We start from the raw sequence: 22,681 nt of genomic DNA, 5'->3' as shown, positions 1-22,681 counted from the left end.
AGAACCCAGTGCTCGGCAGCCTGGAAGCTGAGGACACCCATTTCACAGATGCGGAATCTGAGGCTTGAGCCCCACGTGTGCTGGGCACCCCTGGGACCTGTCACATTCCCACGTACTTAGTGAAATCCTTACTCCAGTCCCCCCGTCATGTGCTTGCATTCCCATCTTAAGGTTAAGGCAGGGTTTCTCAGCCTTGGCACTGTTGACATTTTGGGGCCAGACCCTTATTTGTGATGAGGGTAACCCCCATCGTTCCCCAACTTCCCTGGTGGCTCAGACGGTAAAGCGTCTGCCTACAATGGAGGAGACCTGAGTTCGATCCCTGGGTCGGGAAGATCCCCTGGAGAAGGAAACGGTAACCCACTCCAGTTTTCTTGCCTGGAAAATCCCATGGACAGAGGAGCCTGGTGGGCTATTGTCCACGGGGTCGTAAAAAGTCGGACACAACTGAGCAACTTCATTATCACTTTCTTTTTTCAACCCCCATCGTCCCCCAATTGTGAAACCACAGGTGTTCCCAGACGTTGCCAGATGTCCCAGGGGAGCACAATCGCCCCCAGTTGAGAACTGGGGCACTGGGGGCTGGTCGCATCAAAGCCTGCTGTTGAAGCCAGGATTCCTCTGCAGACGGAGCGAGGCCCCCAGTCCCTCCAGGTCTCTGCTGCTCCCCAGTTCTCGGGTAGCAGCAACATGTCAGAACGCTTAGCTTTGAAAAGGTGTATTTAGGAGTGCCATATATTCCATTTTGAAAAAAATGTTAAAATATGTCTTGTTGGCAGAATGTAGAAAATATAAAGTTAGACAAGGTTGCAGGTGGCAAGGGTGAGTGCTCTGAGGACAGCCTGTCGACAGTGGGGCGAGGGGACTTCCCCGGTGGTCCGGTGTTTAAGACTCTGTCCTCCCAAGGCAGGGGCCCCAGTTCGATCCCTGGTCAGGGAACTAGATAGATCCCACATACTGCAACCAAGACTCAGCGCGTCCAAAAATAAAAAATAAAAAAGGGGGACAAGGTTTGTGGGCTTATCCAAAGAGAGCCAGGCGTAAGACATGGACTTCTTTGCATCATTTTGTTCCCTGGTTCTCAGGGCGTTCATTCAAGGTGTGGGCCACGGGGACAGTCTGTGCCCGGGGCGGGGAGGCCCGTGGGTGTGGCGTGAACATCCGCATGGAAGGCCTGTCTTCTCCCCTTTGTCGGCTGAGCCCTCCTCCAGCCCATCCTCCCCACCAGCTGGGCACGTGGTCTTTGGGTGTCAGCTTGGGGACCATTTGCTGGGGCGGTGGGAGCACCGGGAGAGACAGGGCCCGAGCTGCTGCAGCCCAGCTTTGAACTTGGCTCTGCCTCCAGCCCTGGGTGGGGGGTTCCAGGAAATGCCAGCCCTGGGATTGCCTTTGTGCTTTTTCTCAGATGTAAGGGACCTTTAAAACCTCTCGTCTCAGCTTTTCCCTAAGACGTTTCCTCCCCTAACGCCTTTTAAAGTAGATTTTGCTTTCCTTCTCCTCAAAACACAATTTAAAATAAAAAGTCTGATTATGAGGTAACTCATATTTGTTAAAGGAGGTGGATAAAGTTCAGAAAGTACAAGGGAAAAAAAAATGTTCATCCCATAACCTGGAATAACACAAATCATGCTTAATATTTCCAATTTTTCTTGGGGGAGGGATCTGTGCACACACTTTTGGGGGCTTCTGGCGTCCCAGCTGACGCTAGTGGTAGAGAACCTGCTTATCATTACAGAAGACATAAGGGACATGGGTTTGTTCCTGGGTTGGGACGATCCCCTGGAGAAGGGCATGGCAACCCACTGCAGTTTTCTTGCCTGGAGAATCCCATGGACAGAGGAGCCTGGCAGGCTGCAGTCCATGGGGTCGCAAAGAGTCAGACATGACTGAAACAACTTAGCGTGCATGCATACACACATTTTTAACACAAAGTTGGATAATTCTCCATCTGCTGTTTGAAACCTGATTCCTGTCCCTGCCCCGTAACATCGGTAACAGTTTCCTTTATGCAGATGCAGGCGCTTCCACAAGGTAATCTTTGTGGCTCCAGAGCATTCTGTCACAGGGACTACCGTAATGTTCTTAAGCACGGGTCTGTCCCCCCATCCCCTTGCTACCGTACCATGCTTTCACAGTCCCCTGTGGTTGGACATTTAGGTTGTTTCCGGTTTCCCTCTTGTACATAAGCCTCGTGAACACCCTCGTATTCCTTTGGTACATTTTAAATTGTTTTCCAAGAAATCCTGGCTGTGTGGTTGCCTTGCCATGATGCACACTGTTCATTTCTATTTCAGAAACCCCATAGCGACTCAGCTTCCTCACCAGCTATACTTGCAAGTGCTCATTTCCCAACATCCTCACCAATATCGTTGTTTCTTACTTTATATGAAATAGCGTCTTGGAGTTTTGCTGTGTCAATATATCCCTCACGAATGTGTCAGATGGTGGGGGAGATGCCTCAGTGATGACCGGCCCCCAGAGGTGAGGTGTTTTCTCAAGGCCGCTCTGAGTAGGGGTCCGGGTCCCACAGGGCTGAGGTGCAGGCTGAGTCCACTGCTTCTTCACCACCAGCCCTGCTGTTTGGTACCCCATGGCGGGAAGCAGTGTTCCTCCTGGTAGAGCCTGGAAATCACTAGACATTTCATGAGAAGCGAACTTTCTTGGGAAAACTCTTTGGCGTTCATTGGAAGTTGTGTTCCAGACATTGCCACCTGTTGGAATGGTGGCGGGAAGAGGAGTCCATGGTGGGCAGATAGATGTTTAAGAAGGACAAATGAATCTGCATCTTGAACCCAGATCCAGAAACCTGCCTCAAGGGCTCTGGTGCTGCCTCCGGCTCCCGGATCTCTGTTCCGTGGGAACCGACCGTGTCTCTGTCTTCCCCGCACCATATTGCAGTCAGAAAGGAACTGCAATCCTGGCCTGACAGGTAGGGTTTTTTTATTTCCCCCGACAGCGCACCTCTTGACCTCTATCTTCTTGCCAATGATTTTTTAAATCCTAAATGATTTGGCAATAATTGCTCCTCCTTGCGTGGTTATTGCCCTTCACCGATAGTAAATCTGTGAGATTCCCCAGGGGCCGGAGCGCGTTTTGGTATGCGGAGCCCACAAGCTGGCCCAGACAGGCCTCGCTGCGCTGGCAGCCGCGTACCCAGGGGGTCCCGCACCCTGCCTCTCCCCTCCGCCCACCCACGGCTCCAGGCTCTGCCAGGGCTTAGCCGTTGGGTTATCAGGCAGAACCATGGCTGCTGCTCCTCGGAGTGCTTCCTCCAATGGCCCAGGTTTCCCCGGTTCTGCCTCCATGGGTCCCACCACAAACATTCTCACCCAGAAAGGCCCAGAGCCTCTGTTCTGAGCGGGGAGGAATTTCTGCTGCATGCACACGTGTGTGTGTGTGTGTGTGTGTGTGTGTGTGTGTGTGCGCGCGCGCGCGCACAAAATTGTATTTTCCCCAGAGCATGAAAGATGCCAGGCATGACATTTAATAATTGGAAGACCATTTCATTTCCAAGGAGCCTTCTAGCAAGGTGGCGCCCGGGACCCCTGGCAGCAGTGGACAGGGTCCTAAGCTGGAACCGCAGTGGATGTTTAGAGGCTGACCTGGCAGTGTCAGGACAACTCCCTGAGAAGTCAAAATAGAACCTCCCACCGGAGCTTATGGCCGGCCTGCTGCCTAGGCCGGGTGCCCACCTGCCCTAGCCCTCTCTTGCCAGGTGAGCTGTGTGGTTGCCCAGGTGACCCTGGCTTTGCAGGTAACCTTAGACTCAGGTGTGTGTGTAGCGTCTCTGGGCTGGGTCCCACTTCAAGGAACACGGGTTGTCACTTGCTGTTTCTTCTTGGGTGATGGATGATTTCCACACAGCTGCATGGGAGCTTGTAGACACGAAAATGAACCCATCTGGATTTGACAGTGTTTACCCCAGCATCACTTTCTAGGGAAAAAAAAAAAATTCCAGCTTTACCATATCTGAATACTTGCCCCCTGGCACTATTATTAACTTAATGTTTCTCTAAATTGATTCATTCTATAAACTTAAGTGTATTCTAAAAGAAACTTTCGATCCCTACTCTAAATGGGAAACCAGAATCACTCACCACACATAGATTACTCTAAAAATAAATACGAACGATTGTATTAAAAATGTACATCCTGTTCTACCTAAAATCAAATTGTGCATCAACTGTATGTGTAACACACGTTGGCGAACAAGAGTTTGGGTGGAGAAAAGCCCAGAGGAGTATGAAATTTAGAACATTCACTGAGACGAAATGCAGTTTATTTCAGGTACCTCGTATATCCCGCAGGAGGCGCCGCTCTGAGCAGTAAGCGGAATTCCCAGCCCTCGCGGTCATCAGCCACCTGCTCAAGCTCCCTAGGGCCTGTGTCCTGCAGTAGCTTCTCTGATGGAGGCCCCTCTGGTCTCTGCTGGAATATGATTAAGTGACCAGGGTCTGGTACCTCTGAGGCAGTCCACGCTAATTGTTAGAAAACCCTCGTGTTCACCTGAGACTGCCTTCCTGGCGCCTGGGGCAGCACCAGCTCAGCCCTTGTCCCCTTGGCCACAAGCTCCTCATGATTCCTCATTATTTGAAGGCCCATTCGGGAGACACTTCCAAGAACATTCGCTTCAGGTTTATTGACCTGTGGTTGACACACATGTGGTGTCTCCTTCGGGAAAGGCTGTCACCCTTCTCCCTCCTATACCCCCTAGCCTGGTTGACACCTGATGCCCTTCAGATTGAGGCTCAAAACCTCACCTCCTCCAGGAAGCCTTCCCTGACCACTGCGAGCCCCACGAGGTCAGGCTTGACCACATTCTGCGTTTATTCCCCCCTGCGCTTTATCACAGGTCCTGGCTATGTGTGTGTGAAATTACCTCATGAACATCTGTCTTCTGCCTTCCACTGGGAGCTTCACAAGGGTGGGGGCTGTGTTTCTAAGTCACTGTGTCCCCACCACCCGGCCCATAGAGGACCCGATACCGAAGGGCCGGGGCACTGGAGGCCCGTCATGAGGACTGTGGTCTGTCTCCAATAGGGTTAGATTAGGAGTTTCCTCAGTAAAACGTTTCCTAATATATTTTCCTTTTAAACATGTGCCAATAACTTACTGTGTCCAGGCACTGCCCTGGATGCTTAACTTCCGTGTTTCTGTTTAAACATCACATTAGTTGTACCCATTGTACAGACTGAAGTGGATCATGAGATTGCAGGGCTGGCATATCACATAACTGGGACCCCAGCCGACTTTGTCTGGCTCCATCTGAGCCTTGAGCTCAGTCTGACTAGTCTGCTGGTCGCATAGGGCCGGCCTCTGTGTTCCCCGTCTCCACGCCTCCCACTCGGAGATGGAAGGGACATCCCATCTGGACTCCTCACAGGCAGAGTTCAGACAGATGCGTACGAGTCCCCTCGTTTGTGACTGCTTCACGGTCATCATTTTTACTTTTCTTGGTTTTGGTTTCTGCATTTGTTCCCTGGTTGGCCCTACCCAGCATCTGAATTTCAGAGAAACTTGTGGAATAATTGTCAGTTTCAAAGCCTGTCTCCCTATCAACATCGGGACACTCACCGTGTCACAGGAGCCTGGTTCCTTGGGCCTGGCTGACCTCCGACCAAGGACATTTCTGATCAGACTTGGGAACGTATCTGGAATGCGTTTGGTGTCTGACATGTTAGACTTGACTTGCACTAGCAGAATCGTTTCCTGAAAATATTTTGAAGCTTTTAATCAGCGCGGTAGTTGAGTGAGGGAGGCTGCTCTTTTTCTTCTTTAAAAATATATCTATTTATGTAAAGAATCGACCCTGGTTCGATCCCTGGGTCAGGAAGATCCCCTGGAGAAGGGATTGGCTACCCACACCAGTCTTCTTGGGCTTCCCTGGTGGCTCAGCTGGTAAAGAATCTGCCTGCAATTCAGGAGACCTGGGTTTGATCCCTGGGTTGGGAAGATCCCCTGGAGAAGGGAACAGCTACCCACTCCAGTATTCTGGCCTGGAGAATTCCATGCACTTTAGAGTCCATGGGGTCGCAAAGAGTCAGACACGACTGAGCCACTTTCACTTAAAGAATATGAATCCACTTAAACGGTAATATTCATCACGCAGGTTGATGTGTTGAAAGGACACCTACCAGTGACGACTAAGGTTTCAGCAACAAATGCTGACTGTGCCTCTCACCCCCGACTCTTTTAGTTGGTACCTGTTCAGCAGTTCTGTGGTCTGGGCCTCTTAAGTGTCCTTGTTGGTTATCCATTTTAAATATAGCAGTGTGTATCTGTTCATCCCAAACTCTCTGTCCCTCCTCCCAGTCCTTCCTCCCGGCAACCCTAAGTTCATTCTCTAAGTCTTGCAGCTGTTTTTAAGTTTTTCTCCTTATCACTGGTTTTGAGCAATTTGATTATGTTGTGCTTTGATGTAACTTTCTTCATGTTTCTTGTGCTTGGTATTGATTGGGATCTTGGAGCTGTGGATTTATCATTTGTGTTGAGTTTGGAAATTTTTCAGACATTACTTCTCCAAATATTGTTTCCGTCTCCTCTCTGAACATCTTGCTTTCAGGGATTCCAGTTACACCAGGCCTCTTGAAGTTTCGTCATAGATCACTCTCTGTTCATTTTCTTAAAAAAATTTTTTTTTCCCTCTCTGTGTTTCATTTGAGATCATTTCTATTGCTGTGTCTTCAAGTTCATTCATCTATTTTTCCTCATTGTCTTACCTGGGTTTAATCTCATCAAGTGTTTTTGCGTTTCATTGCAGACATTGTAGTTTTCCCTTCTAGAAGCATGATTTGGATATTTGTCTCTATTTAACCTTGGGAACATATGTAATACAGTTAGAACAACTGCTTCAATGCCCTTGTCTGCTAATTCTTACATCTGGGTCAGTTCCAGTTTAGTTTTGGCTTACTTTCCTCTTCATGTGTGTGATTTTTTGCCATCTTTGCATGTCTGATCGTTCTTTTAATTGGATGGGATTTATTTTTATTAAATTTTACCTTTTTGAGTGCTGGATATTTTTGTGTGTGTGCTAAGTCGTTTCAGTCGTGTCTGACTCTTTGTGACCCCACAGACTGTAGCCCACCAGGCTCCCCTGTCCATGGAATTCTCCAGGCCAGAATACTGGACTAGGTAGCCTTTCCCTCCTCCAGGGGATCTTCCCAACCCAGGGATCAAGCCCCTGGCTATCTCCTACATTGCAGGCGGATTCTTCACCAGCTGAGCCCCAAGGGAAGCTCTACAGAGTTTTTCAGTATCAGTTCAGTCGCTCAGTCGTGTCTGACTCTCTGCGACCCCGTGAACTGCAGCACGCCAGGCCTCCCTGTCCATCACCAACTCCCAGAGTTGACCCAATCTCATGTCCATTGAGTCGGTGATGCCATCTTACCATCTCATCCTCTATCGTCCCCTTCTCCTCCTCCCTTCAACCTTTCCCAACATCAGGGTCTTTTCAAAAGAGTCAGCTCTTCTCATTAGGTAGCCAAAATATTGGAGATTCAGCTTCAACATCAGTCCTTCCAATGAACACCCAGGACTGATTTCCTTTAAGATGGACTGCTTTAGGGTTGGATCTCCTTGCAGTCCAAGGGACTCTCAGGAGTCTTCTGCAACACCACAGTTCAAAAGCATCAATTCTTTGGCACTCAGCTTTCTTTATAGTCCAACTCTCACATCCATACATGACCACTGGAAAAACCATAGCCTTGACTAGACAGACCTTTGTTGACAAAGTAGTGTCTCTACTTTTTAATATGTTGTCTAGGTTGGTCATAACTTTCCTTCCAAGGAGTAAGCATCTTTTAATTTCATAGCTTCACTCACCATCTGCAGTGATTTTGGAGCCCCAAAAATAAAGTCAGCCACTGTTTGCATAGAGTTTTAGGCTGACGGTAAAATTCTGCTCTGTTCGAGCAGAGGTGAGACAGCTCCAACCCCCCATGTGTCCCTGTGGCGCCTGTTTGTTTATTTCTGGCTGTGCTGGGTCTTCACTGCTGCGTGGGCTTGTCCCTAGTTGTGGGGAGCAGGGGCTGCTCTCTGGTTGCAGAGCGTGGGCTTCTCATTGTGGTGGCTTCTCTTGTTGTGGACATGGGCTCTAGGCCTCTAGGGCTTCAGTAGCTGTGACCCCCCAGCGCTCAAGCCCAGGCTCGGTAGTTGCGGGGCACGGGCTTATTTGCTCCTCCGCATGAGGGATCTTCCCGGATCCGGGATTGAACCTGTGTGCCCTGCATTGGCAGGCGGTTCCTTTACCGTTCAGCCACCAGGGAAGCCCACCTCGTATCACTTTGATACCTGTTGGTTGATTTTACATTGCCCAAACATGCACCATTCAGAGCTGCAGCCCATGGTGGGCAGTGGAAGATATATTCAAGCGGGTTGACTTTTAGTCAATATGACAACAGTGTTACCTTGTTTAATGTGTACGATGGTGGTTTGAAACATCAAATCAAGAGGTTTACGATGTCAGAAACGATGAGGGAGTGCAAGAAGAAAGCTGTCCCGACACCGCTTCTCAGCGCCTTTCGCCGTCTGCCCCACAGGCCGTCATGATCGGGGACGACATCGTGGGCGACGTGGGCGGTGCCCAGCGGTACGGGATGAGAGCTCTGCAGGTGCGGACCGGGAAGTTCAGGTAAGCGCCCCGTGGGAGCCTGCCCCTGCCGGCCTGCCTGCCTCGTGGATCCAGGGTATCGTTTTTCGTCTCCAAAATAAAGGGCATTCCTCCTTCCAGATGGAAGAGCAGATTGTGGGGATCCGGCGACTTTTTGGTAACTGCCCCCTGGACAGGTCTGGGTGCCTGTTAGTAGCAGAGAGCGGTGGGGAAAGCAGCTTTCGATACGGGGTCTGAGTTTCAGACCAGGGGTTGGAGAAGGGTGCCGTGCGGAGACCATGCGCTAGAGGTTCTGGCCGGCCACCGCGCCCACTGCCTGCAGAGCCTGGGCCTCATGCCTCTTGGCCGCGTGGCAGACAGGTCACTCTGCTCGGAGGTTACAGCTGCGGTGCGATCGACTCCTCTGGTCACTGCCCGTCCTTTTCCTCCCCGTGTCTCTGTCTCTCACCCAAAGATGACAGGTGTGTGGTCAGGGATGAGTCAGGGACACTTGGGAGCTGAGCCTCCGTCTCCAGAGTCTCTTCTCTGCCAGGAAGTCAGCCTGGCCTCACATGGGTCGCCGTCGGGCGCCTGTCGGGATCTGGACACGTGCTGTGCGTGGAGGTGCCCTGCGGTACCCGGGTGTGGCTCTCTAGGCCGTCTCAGACATCAGAGTGTCGTTCTGCCTGACTCTAGGTGGTTTTGACTGTGGCCATTCAGAGGATGTACCGTTTTGTGGATGCTGCAGAGACTTACTTAAAATGTGGCTGCCTTGGGTATTTGGATGTGGGGTGGGGGTGGCAGGGGTGGACTACATCAGCTCTGAGAGATCTGCTTAGACCGGGTCAGAGGAGTTGATTCGAGGGCCTGACCCTCACTCTGAGGCCCATTTCCTGTGTGAGAGACCCAGGGGGCCTTTGAGTTTGGGACGGGTGGGCGGACACCAGGTGAGTGAGCGAGTCTCAGCGTCCCTGGGGGTCTGGGGCCAGGAAGTCCCTTCTAGCCTCTTCCTGGCCCTCCCAGGGTGTCAGAGGCCCCCCTGAAGCCCCCAGCATGCGTTGAAACTTGGACCTCCTTTCTCCCCCACGTCCTCAAACGAGGGTTTCCAGGATTTCCTGGGTCTCCTTGGCTATGTCCAGCGTGTGTCCGACTCAAAGCCTTGTCAACATTCTCTGCCAGAGGCCAGCCTGGAGCCCCATGGTCCCCTGGCCCCTCCCTCCGAGTTGCTGGGCAGGAGGACTTGGCGCCCTGATGCTCTGCTGGACGGCTGTGCTGGGTCCCTGGTGCCACCCTGTCCGGAGCCGGGCCGGCCCAGGGAGCCCCTGTGAGCCTGGGCACAGGAGCGGGGCCTCCTTGCTGAGAACGCGGTACTGAGGCTCAGAGCGGGGTGAAGACTGAGAACCATGTCGTGTTTTTTTTATATTTTTGTACTGGGCTATTTCTGATTTCTTAGGAAGAAAAACATGTCTGCTGGGATTAAATACAGCCATGGTTGGGGTCTTCTGGCCACCCTGAGCTGTGCCCCTGTGACCGAGAAGGTCTCGCCTTTGTCCCAGGCCCCACGTGTGCCCCTAGATCACTCGGTCCCTGAGGAAGGTCCACATGTGTGGTCAGGAAGCCCACCAGTGGGCCGATGGGCATGCGGGCGGCTGTGTCCCACCGCTCACCACTGGGGTCGGCACTTTTCTGAGGCCCCTGTCGTCCCGTCTCTTGGAGAGAGAAACCTGTCAACAATCGGCCTAATTGATGACATACGGATATTCTGGTAACATCTGGATATTTTACAAAACCAGGATTGTATTATTTCGCCACCTGCCTTCTCCTTGAGCCACGTTTTGTGGCATCTCCGCTCTCCAGCGCCTCGCTGTCTAATGCAGTGGCCATGAGCCGCAGGTGCCGGGGAGCCCTGGAGATGAAGCTGGGTTAAAAGTGGGCATACACGAGAATTCAAGGACTCAGTGGGAGAAGAACATGAAAAGGCCCATTCGTAATGTTTCATACCGATCATGGGTTGCAATCCCGATGCCTTATGTTAATTTCACCTGCTTGTTCTCATTCTTGGCGACACAGCTACAAGAGGGTCCTGGCTCCCCTCTCTGCTCACATCCATCCGGGTGCCTTTTGGTGGACAGCGGGGCCCCTGCACGGCCACCTTCTCCCTGCAGATGGACAGCGGGGCCCCTGCACGGCCGCCTTCTCCCTGCAGATGGCACTGTTGGTGCACGAGGCCTGCGTGGCACTTGCTTGGAGCTCACGGCAGGCCCTGTAGCTGGCTTGGGGCCAGTGAGCAGCCTCAGCACTTTGGCACCCTGGGGACCAGGCCAGCATTCCAACCCTCCAACCCCCTGGGGAAGCACCCAACTTCCCCCTCTAGGGTGGCCCGCCTGCCCCCTGGAGCTCTCCACCCCTCTGGCCACCTCTGCGAGCCGGCCACACTAGGTCTGAAGGTCATCGTGGCCCATGTCTGCACCAGACAGGAGCTGGACAGGGACACTGAGGCGTCCTTACTGTGCGCCGGGCCTCTCCTCTGAGTGGCCCGAGTGGGTGTGCTATGTCCCCTGCCGGTGGCCCTGGCCCAGCCCTGACTGCACTGGGGGATCGAGGCGGGTGGAGGATGGCCTTGTCCCAGGGCGCAGGTGACAGAGAGCCCTGCCATGAGGAGCCTGGTGCCCACGCCGGGCCACGTGGTTTCTCCACTGGCTGGGGGCCGAGGGCCGTGTGGGGAGGCTGAACACGTGTGAATCTCGACGGGGGTCCGGCCTCTCTCTGGGACTGGAGTGGGGGTGGCACTGGTGGCCTCTGGACAGCCCCACTGCAGGTGCCACTCAGGCCAGTGTCTTCTGGTTGTGCACGCACGCACGCACACACACGTGCACGTACGAGGTTGTGTGTCCGGCCACCGCACTGCTGGGGGCGTGGGATTTGGACTTGCCCATGGCTAAGAGGCCTCCCTGTGACCTTCCATGTCTTCATCCTCCTCTCTCCTTCCTGCTTGTATCGCAAAATGGCCCAAAGAGAAAAGAATGAAGTTTCAGAGTGGGGAGAGGTTGGGGGCCTGAGCTTCGGAAGGAGGGCTTCACAGGGCCTGCCCCTACCGGAACCAGCAGGAAGGCTCAGGCCCCGCAGGAAGTAGGCCGGAATCCATCCGGCAACCCCAGTGTCTGGAGCCAGAGAAGCTCCTGGGGCAGACGGCGTGCAAACACAACCCGCCCAGCAGGGCAGCAGAGTCGTGGCTGAAACCACACAAAGCTTGCTGATCATACCTGCTCTGCCTGGAAGTCCAGCCCAGCCAGGGTGTGGTCCTCACCCTGACGGCAGGTAAAGGCCTTTCGGGCATTCTCCCCGCTTGCCCCTTCCTGGCATGTGTGACGCACCAGAGCTGCCGGCAGAACCTTCCAGCCTGAAGCCAGAAGCCACTGCTCCAGCTCCTTAAGGTCCCATCCCAACTCCCCTGGGGCCCTGAGCCCCTCGACGGCAGGTCCTCACGGTTCCAGTGAGTCCTGGAAACCAGGGGTGCAGGCTCCCCGCTCCCCACCAGAGGCCTTCCCAGTTGAGTTGGCTGCAGCCTTGCCCCAGGCCACCTGGCGAGGTTTGGCAGAGGCTGGGCTGAGCCTGGTTGCTCCGCCCCCAGGTGGCTGCTTTTGGCCCTGTGTTCTCCCTGGGAACATCTAGACCTTGCGGCGGGGTCCCAGGAGCTGCAGGAGTCGTGGTCCCGGCTGCACTTCAGGGCGCAGGCAGGGCCCGCTGGCTGAGTGATGGGGGGCCGGGCGGGGAGAGCTGCCCCCCCACCCCAGGCACCATGGCCCCCTTCTTCTCACCTCAGGACAAGCCCCATCTTCCATGGGAGCCGGGCCCTGTGGACCCTTATTTTGACAAATTCAGGCCAGAGACCTCCTTCCCAGCAGCGAGATGCCGTCTCCCCAGTGGAGGAGGAGGCCCTCAGGACATCTCAATGACCCTTCACACCTCCTTACAGCCCCCCACCCCGACCCCTCCTCGCAGGCACACGCCAGGAAGGGAGCGGGGACACCTGGACGGCTCCGCCTTCCACGCTGCACGGCGGGCGTCACACTGCAGGGCCCACGCTGGTCGTGCTGTGTCGATAACTCGGCTGCGTGGAGCCTGCTCTGGGTGTCCTCTTACTTGCTATTTATTCACGGCTGGATGATGTTTTATGAGCCCAGAAGGTTCTTGATGAGCAGTTTGCCCTTTTGGACTTGGGAAGGGCCCTCGCCTGGGGCTGGCGCTCCGTCCACACTGAAGCTTGGCTGGAGCTAGGGTGCCCATGGTCGCTGTTCACTCAGCCAGGGGTTGGGGGGGGCAGGCAGATTCCAGCCACTTTGCTCAAGGTTGGAGGATGTGGGGTGCAGAGAATCTGGTGGTGGAACCCGAGGCTGGATGGAACCAGCCAGGCCCGACCCGGCCCTGACACAGCGGCCGCCCGAGCCTGGCCCTGGACCCTGTCTGCCATCCCTTTGCAGCCACTGACTTCAAAGTTTCCTTAAGAGGAGGCTCTGGTTTCTCTTTGGAATGAGATGGAGTTTTCTTCTCGGGCCAGGTGGTATTTGAAGGAAGTGAGTAAACCTGGGCATTGGCTTTCCAGCAGTCACAGTTGTCACCATGAGACTCTCGGAGGCCAGGGTTGTGGGTGGTGTCCCAGCTGGCAGACCCAGGGGCCGGGAGCCCACCAACCCCGGTCCCACTGTGGAGCACGTGTGCTCCAGGTGGGACCCTCTGCCTCGTTGAGTGAGCACTCCTGAGCCTCGGGCCTCTGGGAGATGCTCCCGGCCGGGGAGGGGGCTCCACGTAGCTTCAGGTCGGGCTGCAGGCCGGGCACAGAGACTGGAGACAGCCAGCTACTGCTGGCTGCAGCCTGGCCCCGCCCAGCTGCGGAGAACCAGCTAATGCCGGGCTTGGGGGTTCACCCCTGGGTCCCCTGGGCTCCCGGGGAAGGGTCTGGGGACAGCCCCGCCGTGGGATATCAGTGGGCCAGCGGTCAGCCCAGCAGGCAGCCTCAGGCTGGGTCAGTCTGGAGCGTGCAGAGCTCCTGGCCACAGCGAAGGGTATGTGATCCGAGCTGGGCCTAGGATTTTCGAGAAGCCCTAGGAAAGTCGCCAGTGAAACAGAAGCTGAGCAGTGCCAGTGGCCGTCTGTGTCATTCCAGGGGAAAGCCTTGTCTAAGGGTGAAGCTGACAAGCAGGAAAGCAGAGCCTGGAGGCAGAGAAAGGAAGAGAGAGTCCCAGCTGTTGGAGCACCTGGATCTAGCTCTGCCTGAAGCTGGTCCCACCTCTGGCCTTTGAAGTCGAGCGGGCCAGTGAATTAGCGTTTTGGTTAGCGATGCCCCAGGAGCAGTGTGGTACCGCAGGGTTGGTCCAGAAAGCCGCTGAGGTCTCCCCGGGCAGGTCGACCATGACGCGTGCCCACTGGGGATTCCACCCCAGGGTGCTGCTGCCTCACGCAGGTGGATGACGTGGTGTGCTCAAACAACGCACTTGGGAGTCTCTTCCTTTCTCTCTGCAGGCTCTCCTTTTCTGCTTGTGTGGTGTGCAAGCCCCGGTCTCCATGCTGCCCCCCTCTTTTTTAAATATTTCTTGCAATGTTAGCATTTAGATAAAGTAAATTCTTTCATTATAATCTATGTTTCTTCCCATTTCTCCCTACCATTTTATTTCCAAAATTTTAATCCAGAGCATCTTCAGTATAGTATCTATAATACTCCATCGTAACCCACAGTATTTGAAAACTACCAGACCTGCAAAAAACAAAAAAAAAAACCTCCCCAGTAAAGTATGGTCCCTATGCTAAAAATATGTTAGATTTTCCCACACTGCCCTTTCTGAGGGGCAAATAGAGACCTCGACAGTGGCCTTCAGCTCACAGCCCTGCTGGCTCTCTCTCTGCTCTGGAAAGCGCTGGAAGGATCCTCGTTTAACCTCAGAGGGGGCTGCCCCTGAAGGTGTATCAGAGCGGTCCCAGAATAGAACGGGCAGCCTGGAGAGCAGTGAGTCCTCGCCCCTGGAGACGAGCCGCAGAGGCTGGCAGACCTCCCACCGGTGCCAGGACCCAGGGCTCAGTAAAGCCACACACGCGCCCTGAGTCTGCGGCCCTGTAACAGGCACCCATGGGTGTCAGGACGTTTCTGTCCTTCCAGTCCCACTCCCCCACTGCCAGCCCTGGGATGGCAGCATTACCGCCTCCCACTTGGAGGTGTAGAAACTGCTGCCCAGGCAGGTGGGGGGTCCTGGGACTCGGTTATCCCATCCGGGCCCATCATTCATGCCTGATCCTCCAACCAACCTGTGACTTCTTCCTCTCGGTCACGGGCTGTTAGCATCAGAGCTGGAGCCCTGGGGTTAAAGCCACAGATAAGGATGCAGGTGTGTAGGCGCATGAGCAGCAGAGATGGGAAGGAAAGGCATCTCCTTGTTACAGAGGGTTTGGTTGTATCTTTGCATCCTTGTGTGTGTGCATGCTAGATTGATTCAGTCACATCTGACTCTTTGCGACCCCATGAACCATAGCCTACCAGGCTCCTCTGACCACGGGGTTCTCTAGGCAAAAATACTGGAGTGGGTTGCCATGCCCTCCTCCAGGGGATCTCCCAACCCAGGGATCGAACCCGAGTCTCTCGTGTCTCCGGCATTGGCAGGCGGGTCCTTTACCAGTAGCCCCACCCAGGGAGCCCTTTGCATCCTTGGGTGTCTTCTGAGGGCTGCCCTGATCGCTCAGTTGGTAAAGAATCCGCGCGTCTTCTAAATATTTTATGATGGAAGTGCAGCATTCTCATCAGAGCAGCAGTTACTTTTTAAAGTGCACTTGTGCCACCCCCCCCCCCATAGGCTTGTGAATTGGGGGGATTCTTAAGAAGAAAGACCACCTGGAAGGGCAACTTGGTTAGTTTAAAATCAAAGCAACCCAAGTCCTGTGATGCTCCTGAGCCGGTACTCGGCTCTGCCCTGAGCCCCAGGGCCCAGCCAGGCCCCCCGCTCACACACAGCTCACACACACACTCACACGCTGGGGCGCTGGACGCAGGCCTCCTCGCAAGGCAGATTCCGTTCCTGGCCAGTGAGCGGGCTCTCCAGCTCCTCTGCCTCCATGTCTGGTGCCAGGACTTGGCACGGGTTGGGAGGGACTCTGTGCACCCTCTGAGTTCCTTCATCCAGCAAGGGGCAGGGTGGGGACGCCGGTCCCTGTGACCAAAACCAATGCCTTCTCTGGGCCACCACACACGCGCTGCCGTCTGCGACCATCCCGCAGCAGCCCCCACCCCCCAAGGTCCCATACCCTGGCTCACACACACACTCTCACACACACACATACACTCACACACTCACGCACACACATGCACACACACACACTCACACACACTCACACACTCACGCACACACATGCACACGCACACACACACATGCACACACTCTCTCACACACACACACACACACTCACACTTACACACACACTCTCACACACACATACACAGATTTGGACCGGAAGGGTGGCTGCCCGAGGGTGGGCTCCCAGCCGCCCCAGCACGGGGTGGGTGCCCCGGACGTTGAGTCTGCACTTGCAGACTGTAGACCCCAGGCCGGGGGCGGCAGGTGAGGGTACGTCAGGCAGAGGGGGCCTGAGTCAGCCCTCCCTGGACAGAGGGGGTCAGAAGGCACGGTCAAGGCTCCCCTTGCTGAAGGCCCAGGCACCCGCCCCCCGCCTGCCGCCCACCACCTTGATGTGTCCAGTCCAAGCCCACCTGCCCCTTGGCACCAGGGACGACGCCTCTGACCCAGGGCGGGGAGGGGCCTGGTGGAGAAGACCCCAGTGGACGGGCAAGGGCCAGCCTCCGAGCCGCGCTGTGCCCTAGGAGGGTCCCGGGGGAGCGCAGGAGGCCCTGCGCTGTCCTCCAGGTGCTCCGCCCCCGGGCCCCTCCTCCTGTGCCCGCTCCTGCTGTCACCTCCACCCCCGGCTTCGCTGCCCACCCCCGCCCTGCAGTCTTACAGGGTCGGCACTCGTTTCCCTTCTTCCGCACGCCGCTTTCAGCTGGGGCCAGTAGAGGGCACCTTGCTGCCAGCGAGCAGGGGCTTGGAGGACAGGATTTACACCTGCACGCTCACGCACGCGCACACTCAGGCCCCTGCAGCCCACCCACCCCTCCACCCCGGGCCCTCACCCCTCCTCTGCATCCCTCGAGGAGAACCCAGAGGTGCTAGGCCCGGCTGCGGAGAGCGCCCCCCACCGCCAGCAGCGGGATCCCAGGCCTCTCCCGCCAGCCTCTCCCATGCCCTCTTCCTTCTTCAGCTCCCCTCCCATCTGCTCAGGGGAGGGTGCCTGAGAACCCAGGGTTCTCGGCCAAGGGACACCCCCCCCGGCATGCCTGTGAGCTTGCTGGGGAGACTGGGGCTCCATGGAGAAGGCTCCCTTCCATCCATCACCACACCATGTCCTCTGCTGGCCTGAATCCTGCTGTCTTTAAGGCCTTCTCTGATGACAGATTCCCGGGGTCCTCCCACCTGGAAGGGCCTTAGGGTACCCCCCCCCAGCTCCGTATGGGCCTCTGAGTGGCAGAGGGGCCATCTCAAGGTCAAGGGGAGTGTGGGCTCCCACTCCAGGCTGTTTCTCTTGTATCCCAAACACCCCTCACCCCGGGGGGATTACCTGGCACTCCCTTGAGTTCACACGGCCTGATAATTTCCAAACCTTTTGGAGATTTCCAGAAAAGACAAATGCCACAGACCCTTCTCCCAGAGCCAGACCCTGTCCAGGTCTTCCTGGTAATTCCATTGCCTCCTTTATAGAGAGGACGCTTCAGCCCGGGAGGGCAAGTCCTGTCTCTGGACTCCCATCTGGGGCACCGAGGCCTCGCATGTCTTGACACTGACGGTCTTGAAGATCCCAGGACAGTCATCTCGTCTGATACTCCCTCGTGATACGACCCAGGCTGCGCACTTGTGGTCAGAGTATCAGAGAAGCGATGCCGCGTGCGTCTCAGTGCGTCATGTTAGGAAGCGTGCGGTGTCAGTTTGCCAACGACTGGTGTTTTAACCTCCTCTGATTAAGGTGGTGACCACTGTAAAGTTCTGTGAGGTGTTGGGTTTTTTCCCCTTTGTAATGAATAACTATTCGTGGGGAGACACTTTGAGTAAGAATCCTGTTCCTCAGCCTACTTTCATCCACTAGTTTTTTTTTTTAATTTAATTTTATTTATTTATTTTTGGCTGTGCTGGAGCTTCATTGCCGCGAGGACTATTTCTCTAGTTTCGGGGAGCAGGGGCTGCTCTCCAGTTGCGGTGCTCAGGCTTCTGGTTGCGGAGCAGGGGCTCTGGGTGCCCGGGCTTCAGTAGTTGCTGCTCGTGGACTCAGAGCTGCGGCTCCCGGGTTCCAGAGCCCAGGCTCGGCGACTGTGGCTCATGGGCTCAGTTGCTCCGTGGCATATGGAGGCTTCCCAGACCAGGGATCAAACCCGTATCTCCTGCATTGGCAGGAGGATTCTTTCCCACTGAGCCACCAGGGAAGCCCCCATCCACTAGTTTTAATGTCTGCTGTTGCTCCTTGAGCTAACTGTTTCTGTAATGGCCACCAAGTAATTCCATCATTCATTCTTAACATTTGTGATTGATGCTCTATTGTACGGAAGAATGTTCTTTTCTCCCCACTTACTTATTTTTATCCGTGTGGACTCACAGATTCCTGTGTAACCCACTAAGTGATCATCTATAAGCATCATAATTGATTTGGATGCTCAAGTGGTCCCCAGGGTGGCCAGTAACAGCCTCTTCAAGCTGGTTCTGTGTCCTTTTGACACGCCGTTCTCCAGCCCTTTCTTACTTTCTGGCAGAAAAACTGTTTCGGGGTCATCGTGTTCTCTGTCTGCCTCAGTGCCAGAGTCAGTCGTGTCTCCCAGGAGCCCCAGTGCCTTTGAGTGGAAAGTGACATTTAGAAGCAAAGATTGGGACACTGGATGTTCGATTTCCTCTGAGCATCCCTTCTCTCAGGCCCTCTCCTTGGGCAGAGGGAGACATGTGTGCGTGGGCAATTCACACGTCCAACCACGCGTGTCTCTGTTCCTACCTGTGCCCATAGAAGATGTGGGTTCACACCGACACCTCTGATTCCACTCCAGCCCCAGCAGGCCATCCCAGCCTGCTGCCTTTGCGCATCTGTACCTCTGTCCCCCGACAGGAAGAAGCTGGCGTCTGTCATTCTTGTTTAGTTAATTGCTCTGTCGCCCTGTACCCGCCCGCCCGACCCCTGGCCTGGCTGGACTGTGTCCCTCTCACCGCCCCCAGCAATGCTCTCTGCATGAGGGGCTCTGCCCCTCCCACACCCCCTCCCATGCCAGGGCCCCCAGCTGCCTTCCCACCAGGGAGGAAGACCCCAGACCTTCATCCGTCTCCCTCCTCTCACCCTTCCTGTCCCCTGAGCGAATAGGACTGGGTTTTCACCAATTTCTTCATCCCCACGTGCCTTGCACGTGGAGGACACCCTGGTCTGTGTAACTGGGCAGCCAGAATCTTCCCCATTGGGAGAGGCCTTTCAACCTCCCAGACCATTTTTTTTTTTGGTCATGGTTCTCACCCTAGCCCCGCGGGTGGGCAGGGAAAGTCTGGCTTTCTGGGGAAGATGCCGACCCGCCCAGGGTTGCCCGGCTGGAGAGAGGGCGTTCCAGGGCTGGTTGCCAGCCTGCCTGTCGAGGCTTCTCCCTTTGCCCCCATGAAAGCCTAGTCTCGTGGTGTTAGGAGTGTCACTGGGGCTGCTGCTGCCGCCACTGCTGCAGCAATCACATGCTCTGAAGACGGAGAAGAACCCCAGGCTCAAATCCCGGCTCCACCGCCTCCCAGCTGAGCCTCAGTTTTCTCATCTGTAAAATGGGAGTTTGGAGCAGTAACATCAGTGCCTTCAGTACAGGAGGAGCCGAATGAGCCGACAAGCGCAGGAGGAAGTGGGTCTGTGAAACCGCGGGTGTGCACAGCATAGAGGTCTGAGGCTGCCGGCCTGACCCCCCAGACGCCTGGGCGTTCCTGAGGGCGGGCTCGGCCAGACCCGTGCCCCTGGATAGAATCACAGGGGTCATCCGCTGGGGTATTCAGGCGCCGCTTTGAAAATTCACCCACCCCCACCCCCATCCTCAGATCTCCAAGCGCTCTCCCAAATGGGCTCCCAGCCTCCCCCTCCTTGTGGGGAACAGTCAGCAGCTTTCACAAGCTGACGTACGTGGACGGCGGAAGGGAAGAACCCGGTACAACCATGTGCCAGTTCTCTCGCCGTTCGTGACCTTGTGGCAGCCGGGCGGGGCCGGGCGCACCATGGGGCCACCCATCGTGAGCCGACAGGTGCTTGATTACGAAGGCTGACTTTTCTTTAAACAGGGTGCAGGTGGCTGTATCCAGGCTTAATACTCGGGGAGGAGGGGCAAGCTCCTACCCTACCCTACCCCACACTGCACCCCCATGCACGGAGACACGCCCCATCCTTGCCAGGCCATCTCCTACCACCCAGAGGGCGCCCAGAGGGCAGCTCAGCTTTGTAGGCACCTTCATGCACTCAGCACTGTGTGGGGAGACCAAGCGGCCTGTAGGGTCCTCAGCCCAGTGATGGGCATGGAGTGTGTGTCCTGGGGACTTGGGGTCCCCAGAGGAGGACTCTGTGAGACGCTGAGTGCCGGGGGAGGGGGCTGTGGGCTGTTGGTGGTGCTCAGGATGTGGGCTCAGCCTGAGTGTCCTGTCTGTCTCCCTGGAGTAACAGGGTGTGGGGATGGGGCTCAGGACACAGGGACCCGGGTGGGGGGCCCAGAGATGCTGGGTGGCTGGAGTCCCCTCAAGGCCCCGGAACGTGACCAAGTGGTGGGTGGGCTGCAGGAGGGAGCCTTGCAGTGTGGCTGTGGTATTTCGGGAGCAGATGCCCTTGGGAGACTGGTAGCGCCTCTTTGCCCCGGTGCTAGGCGCTTGGGTGCTGGGCACGCAGAGGCTGGTTGCTCAGGGGCTATATACTCAGGGGCTGGGCGCTCGGGGGCTGGATTTCTTCCTCCACAATAGCACCCGAGGGTTTTCTTTCATTTTTTAGAGTCTCCCAAACGTGAGGTTGTAGAGGCAACCAGTGGCAGGAGGGGGCAGCAGTGGCTTGTCAGAAACCACAGCCATGTGGGGAGGAAGCCAGGGGTCGGCTCCTGGCCTGACCAGTTCTGGCCCAGGGCTCAGATGGGGACAGGCTGGCGGAAGGGCCTGAGTTTTGGGGCTTGTGGCAGGGAATGACATTCCGGAGCCACCACCTGGCCCGCATGTGACCCTGCATGGGCCACTTTACCTCCCTGTGCTTCATTCCCGTCTGTGAGGACAGATGCTGCTGCTGCTCCTGTAGGGTGCCGTGAGGTCCAGGGGAGCCGGGCAGGTACAGGTGAGGCCGTGGCGAGCTTGTCCCCTCCCTCTCGGGCTCCTGACAGATCTCTCGTGGTTTCTGGCCTCATCGGTAGCTTGGCTCTGGCTTACGCAGGGCCGGGAAGAGCTCACTGACGCAGCTGTGGAAATCAGCCGTCAGGATGTACAAATAGTTGCACATAGGTGTTCATTGGAAGGACTGATGCTGAAGCTGGAACTCCAATACTTTGGCCACCTGGTGCGAAGAACTGACTCATTTGAGAAGACCCTGATGCTGGGAAAGATTGGAGGCAGGAGGAGAAGGGGATGACAGAGGACGAGATGGTTGGATGGCATCACTGACTCAATGGACATGGGTTTGGGTGAACTCTGGGAGTTGGTGATGGACAGGGAGGCCTGGCATGCTGCAGTCCATGGGGTTGCAAAGAGTCAGACACGACTGAGCGACTGAACTGAAATACTTTAATGGGGTCTGGCTATTGTCTCTGTGCCTTGGTCCTTGGAGCCTAGTGGTTACGCACACAGGCCCTGGGACCTAATACTCCCCATGTGCTCAGCTGTGTGGCTGTGGGCTGGTTACTTAACCTCTCTGTGCCTCAGCTTCCTCACTGTGGATGTGTCTCCTCCTTACTGTTGTTGGGAAAACCCTAATTGTAACAGGGACAGACACGGGACCTTCACTTAAGGTCACGGAGCGGATGAGAGCCCGTCTTTGAACCCTGGAGTCATCTCCATAGCCAGTGCTCTGAATCCCCCGCCATGTGCAGTGTTACCTTGTGAGTACGGTCCATTTCTTTCTGGACCATTCTAGATTAGTCCAGTGGAGTTTGTTGCCCTCCAGGGGTACATGCTGTGAAGTCCGGCTGGGCAGGGGGAGGGGGCCAGGACTTTGAGGAGCTGCTCCCTGCTGCCAAAGGAGCTCAGAGCCCAGGGGCTCAGGTTCTGTCCTCAGGCCAGGGCCCAAGCCCCAGTTCGGCTCTGGTCCTTCAGGGGACCAGTTGGGGGCATTTCCGGACCCTGCTCTAATTCAGCCTGAGCAGCTGTCTTGTCTGTGTTGGGGCTCCCTCAGATCCCGCTGGGCTGGGGTGGAAGTTCTGCTTTGAAAGCATTTAGGAGCTTGAGAGAAGGAAATGGAAACCCACTCCAGTGTTCTTGCCTGGAGAATCCCAGGGACAGAGGGGCCTGGTGGGCTGCCATCTATGGGGTCGCAGAGCCGGATGACTGACGCGACTTAGCAGCAGCAGGAGCTTGAGAAGCTGGATCTCCAGACTACCCCCACCTGCCACCACCACGGCCTTTCGCAGCTGTGGAGGCCGAGGCTGGCCAGGTCCGGGGCTGGCACCAGCTCTGGCCCCAGACAGACGGGCTCAGACCTGTCCCTCGCTCGTTCCTGACCGTTCCGACCCCCCAGGCCTCATGGGTCTCACGGATGCTGCGTCTGGGGCCCGGCAGGATCCCCGCAATGTGTCCGTGTCATTCCTTGTCCCATTCTGGCCAGCATCAGCCAGGAGGGGGAAGAAGGGGTTAGCCTTCTTGGAACCCGCCAGTAAAGAAGAAACCTTAGTGTTTCCACGTGAAATGGTTTAACATAAACTCCAGTCCAGCCCCGCTGAGGCCACCCCAGACGGATCTTGCTGGGGCAGGGTGGCAGCTCACGAGCACCTCCTAGTGTCCGAGCTCCTCTCTGCAGGCCTGAGTGAGCCCGGGTGGTTGGTGGGCAGGACTC

The 22,681-nt window shown here is 55.9% G+C and overlaps 1 protein-coding gene across 3 annotated transcripts in view; it reads left to right on the top strand.

Annotated features, from left to right (window-relative positions):
* LOC122445940 (phospholysine phosphohistidine inorganic pyrophosphate phosphatase) overlaps positions 1-22,681 on the top strand; it is a 120,157-nt gene that overhangs the window by 34,512 nt on the left and 62,964 nt on the right. For all 3 annotated transcript variants that reach the window (XM_043475510.1, XM_043475508.1, XM_043475507.1), the window contains exon 6: positions 8,538-8,629. In XM_043475510.1, the coding sequence (XP_043331445.1) occupies positions 8,538-8,629 (92 nt within the window). The remainder of the gene's footprint in view (positions 1-8,537; positions 8,630-22,681) is intronic.

This window comes from Cervus canadensis, chromosome 8 (genome assembly GCF_019320065.1).
Source record: "Cervus canadensis isolate Bull #8, Minnesota chromosome 8, ASM1932006v1, whole genome shotgun sequence".
Classification (NCBI taxonomy): domain Eukaryota; kingdom Metazoa; phylum Chordata; class Mammalia; order Artiodactyla; family Cervidae; genus Cervus; species Cervus canadensis.
The sequence above is the reverse complement of the archived record's forward strand: the minus strand, read 5'-3'. Positions and strand labels throughout refer to the sequence as shown.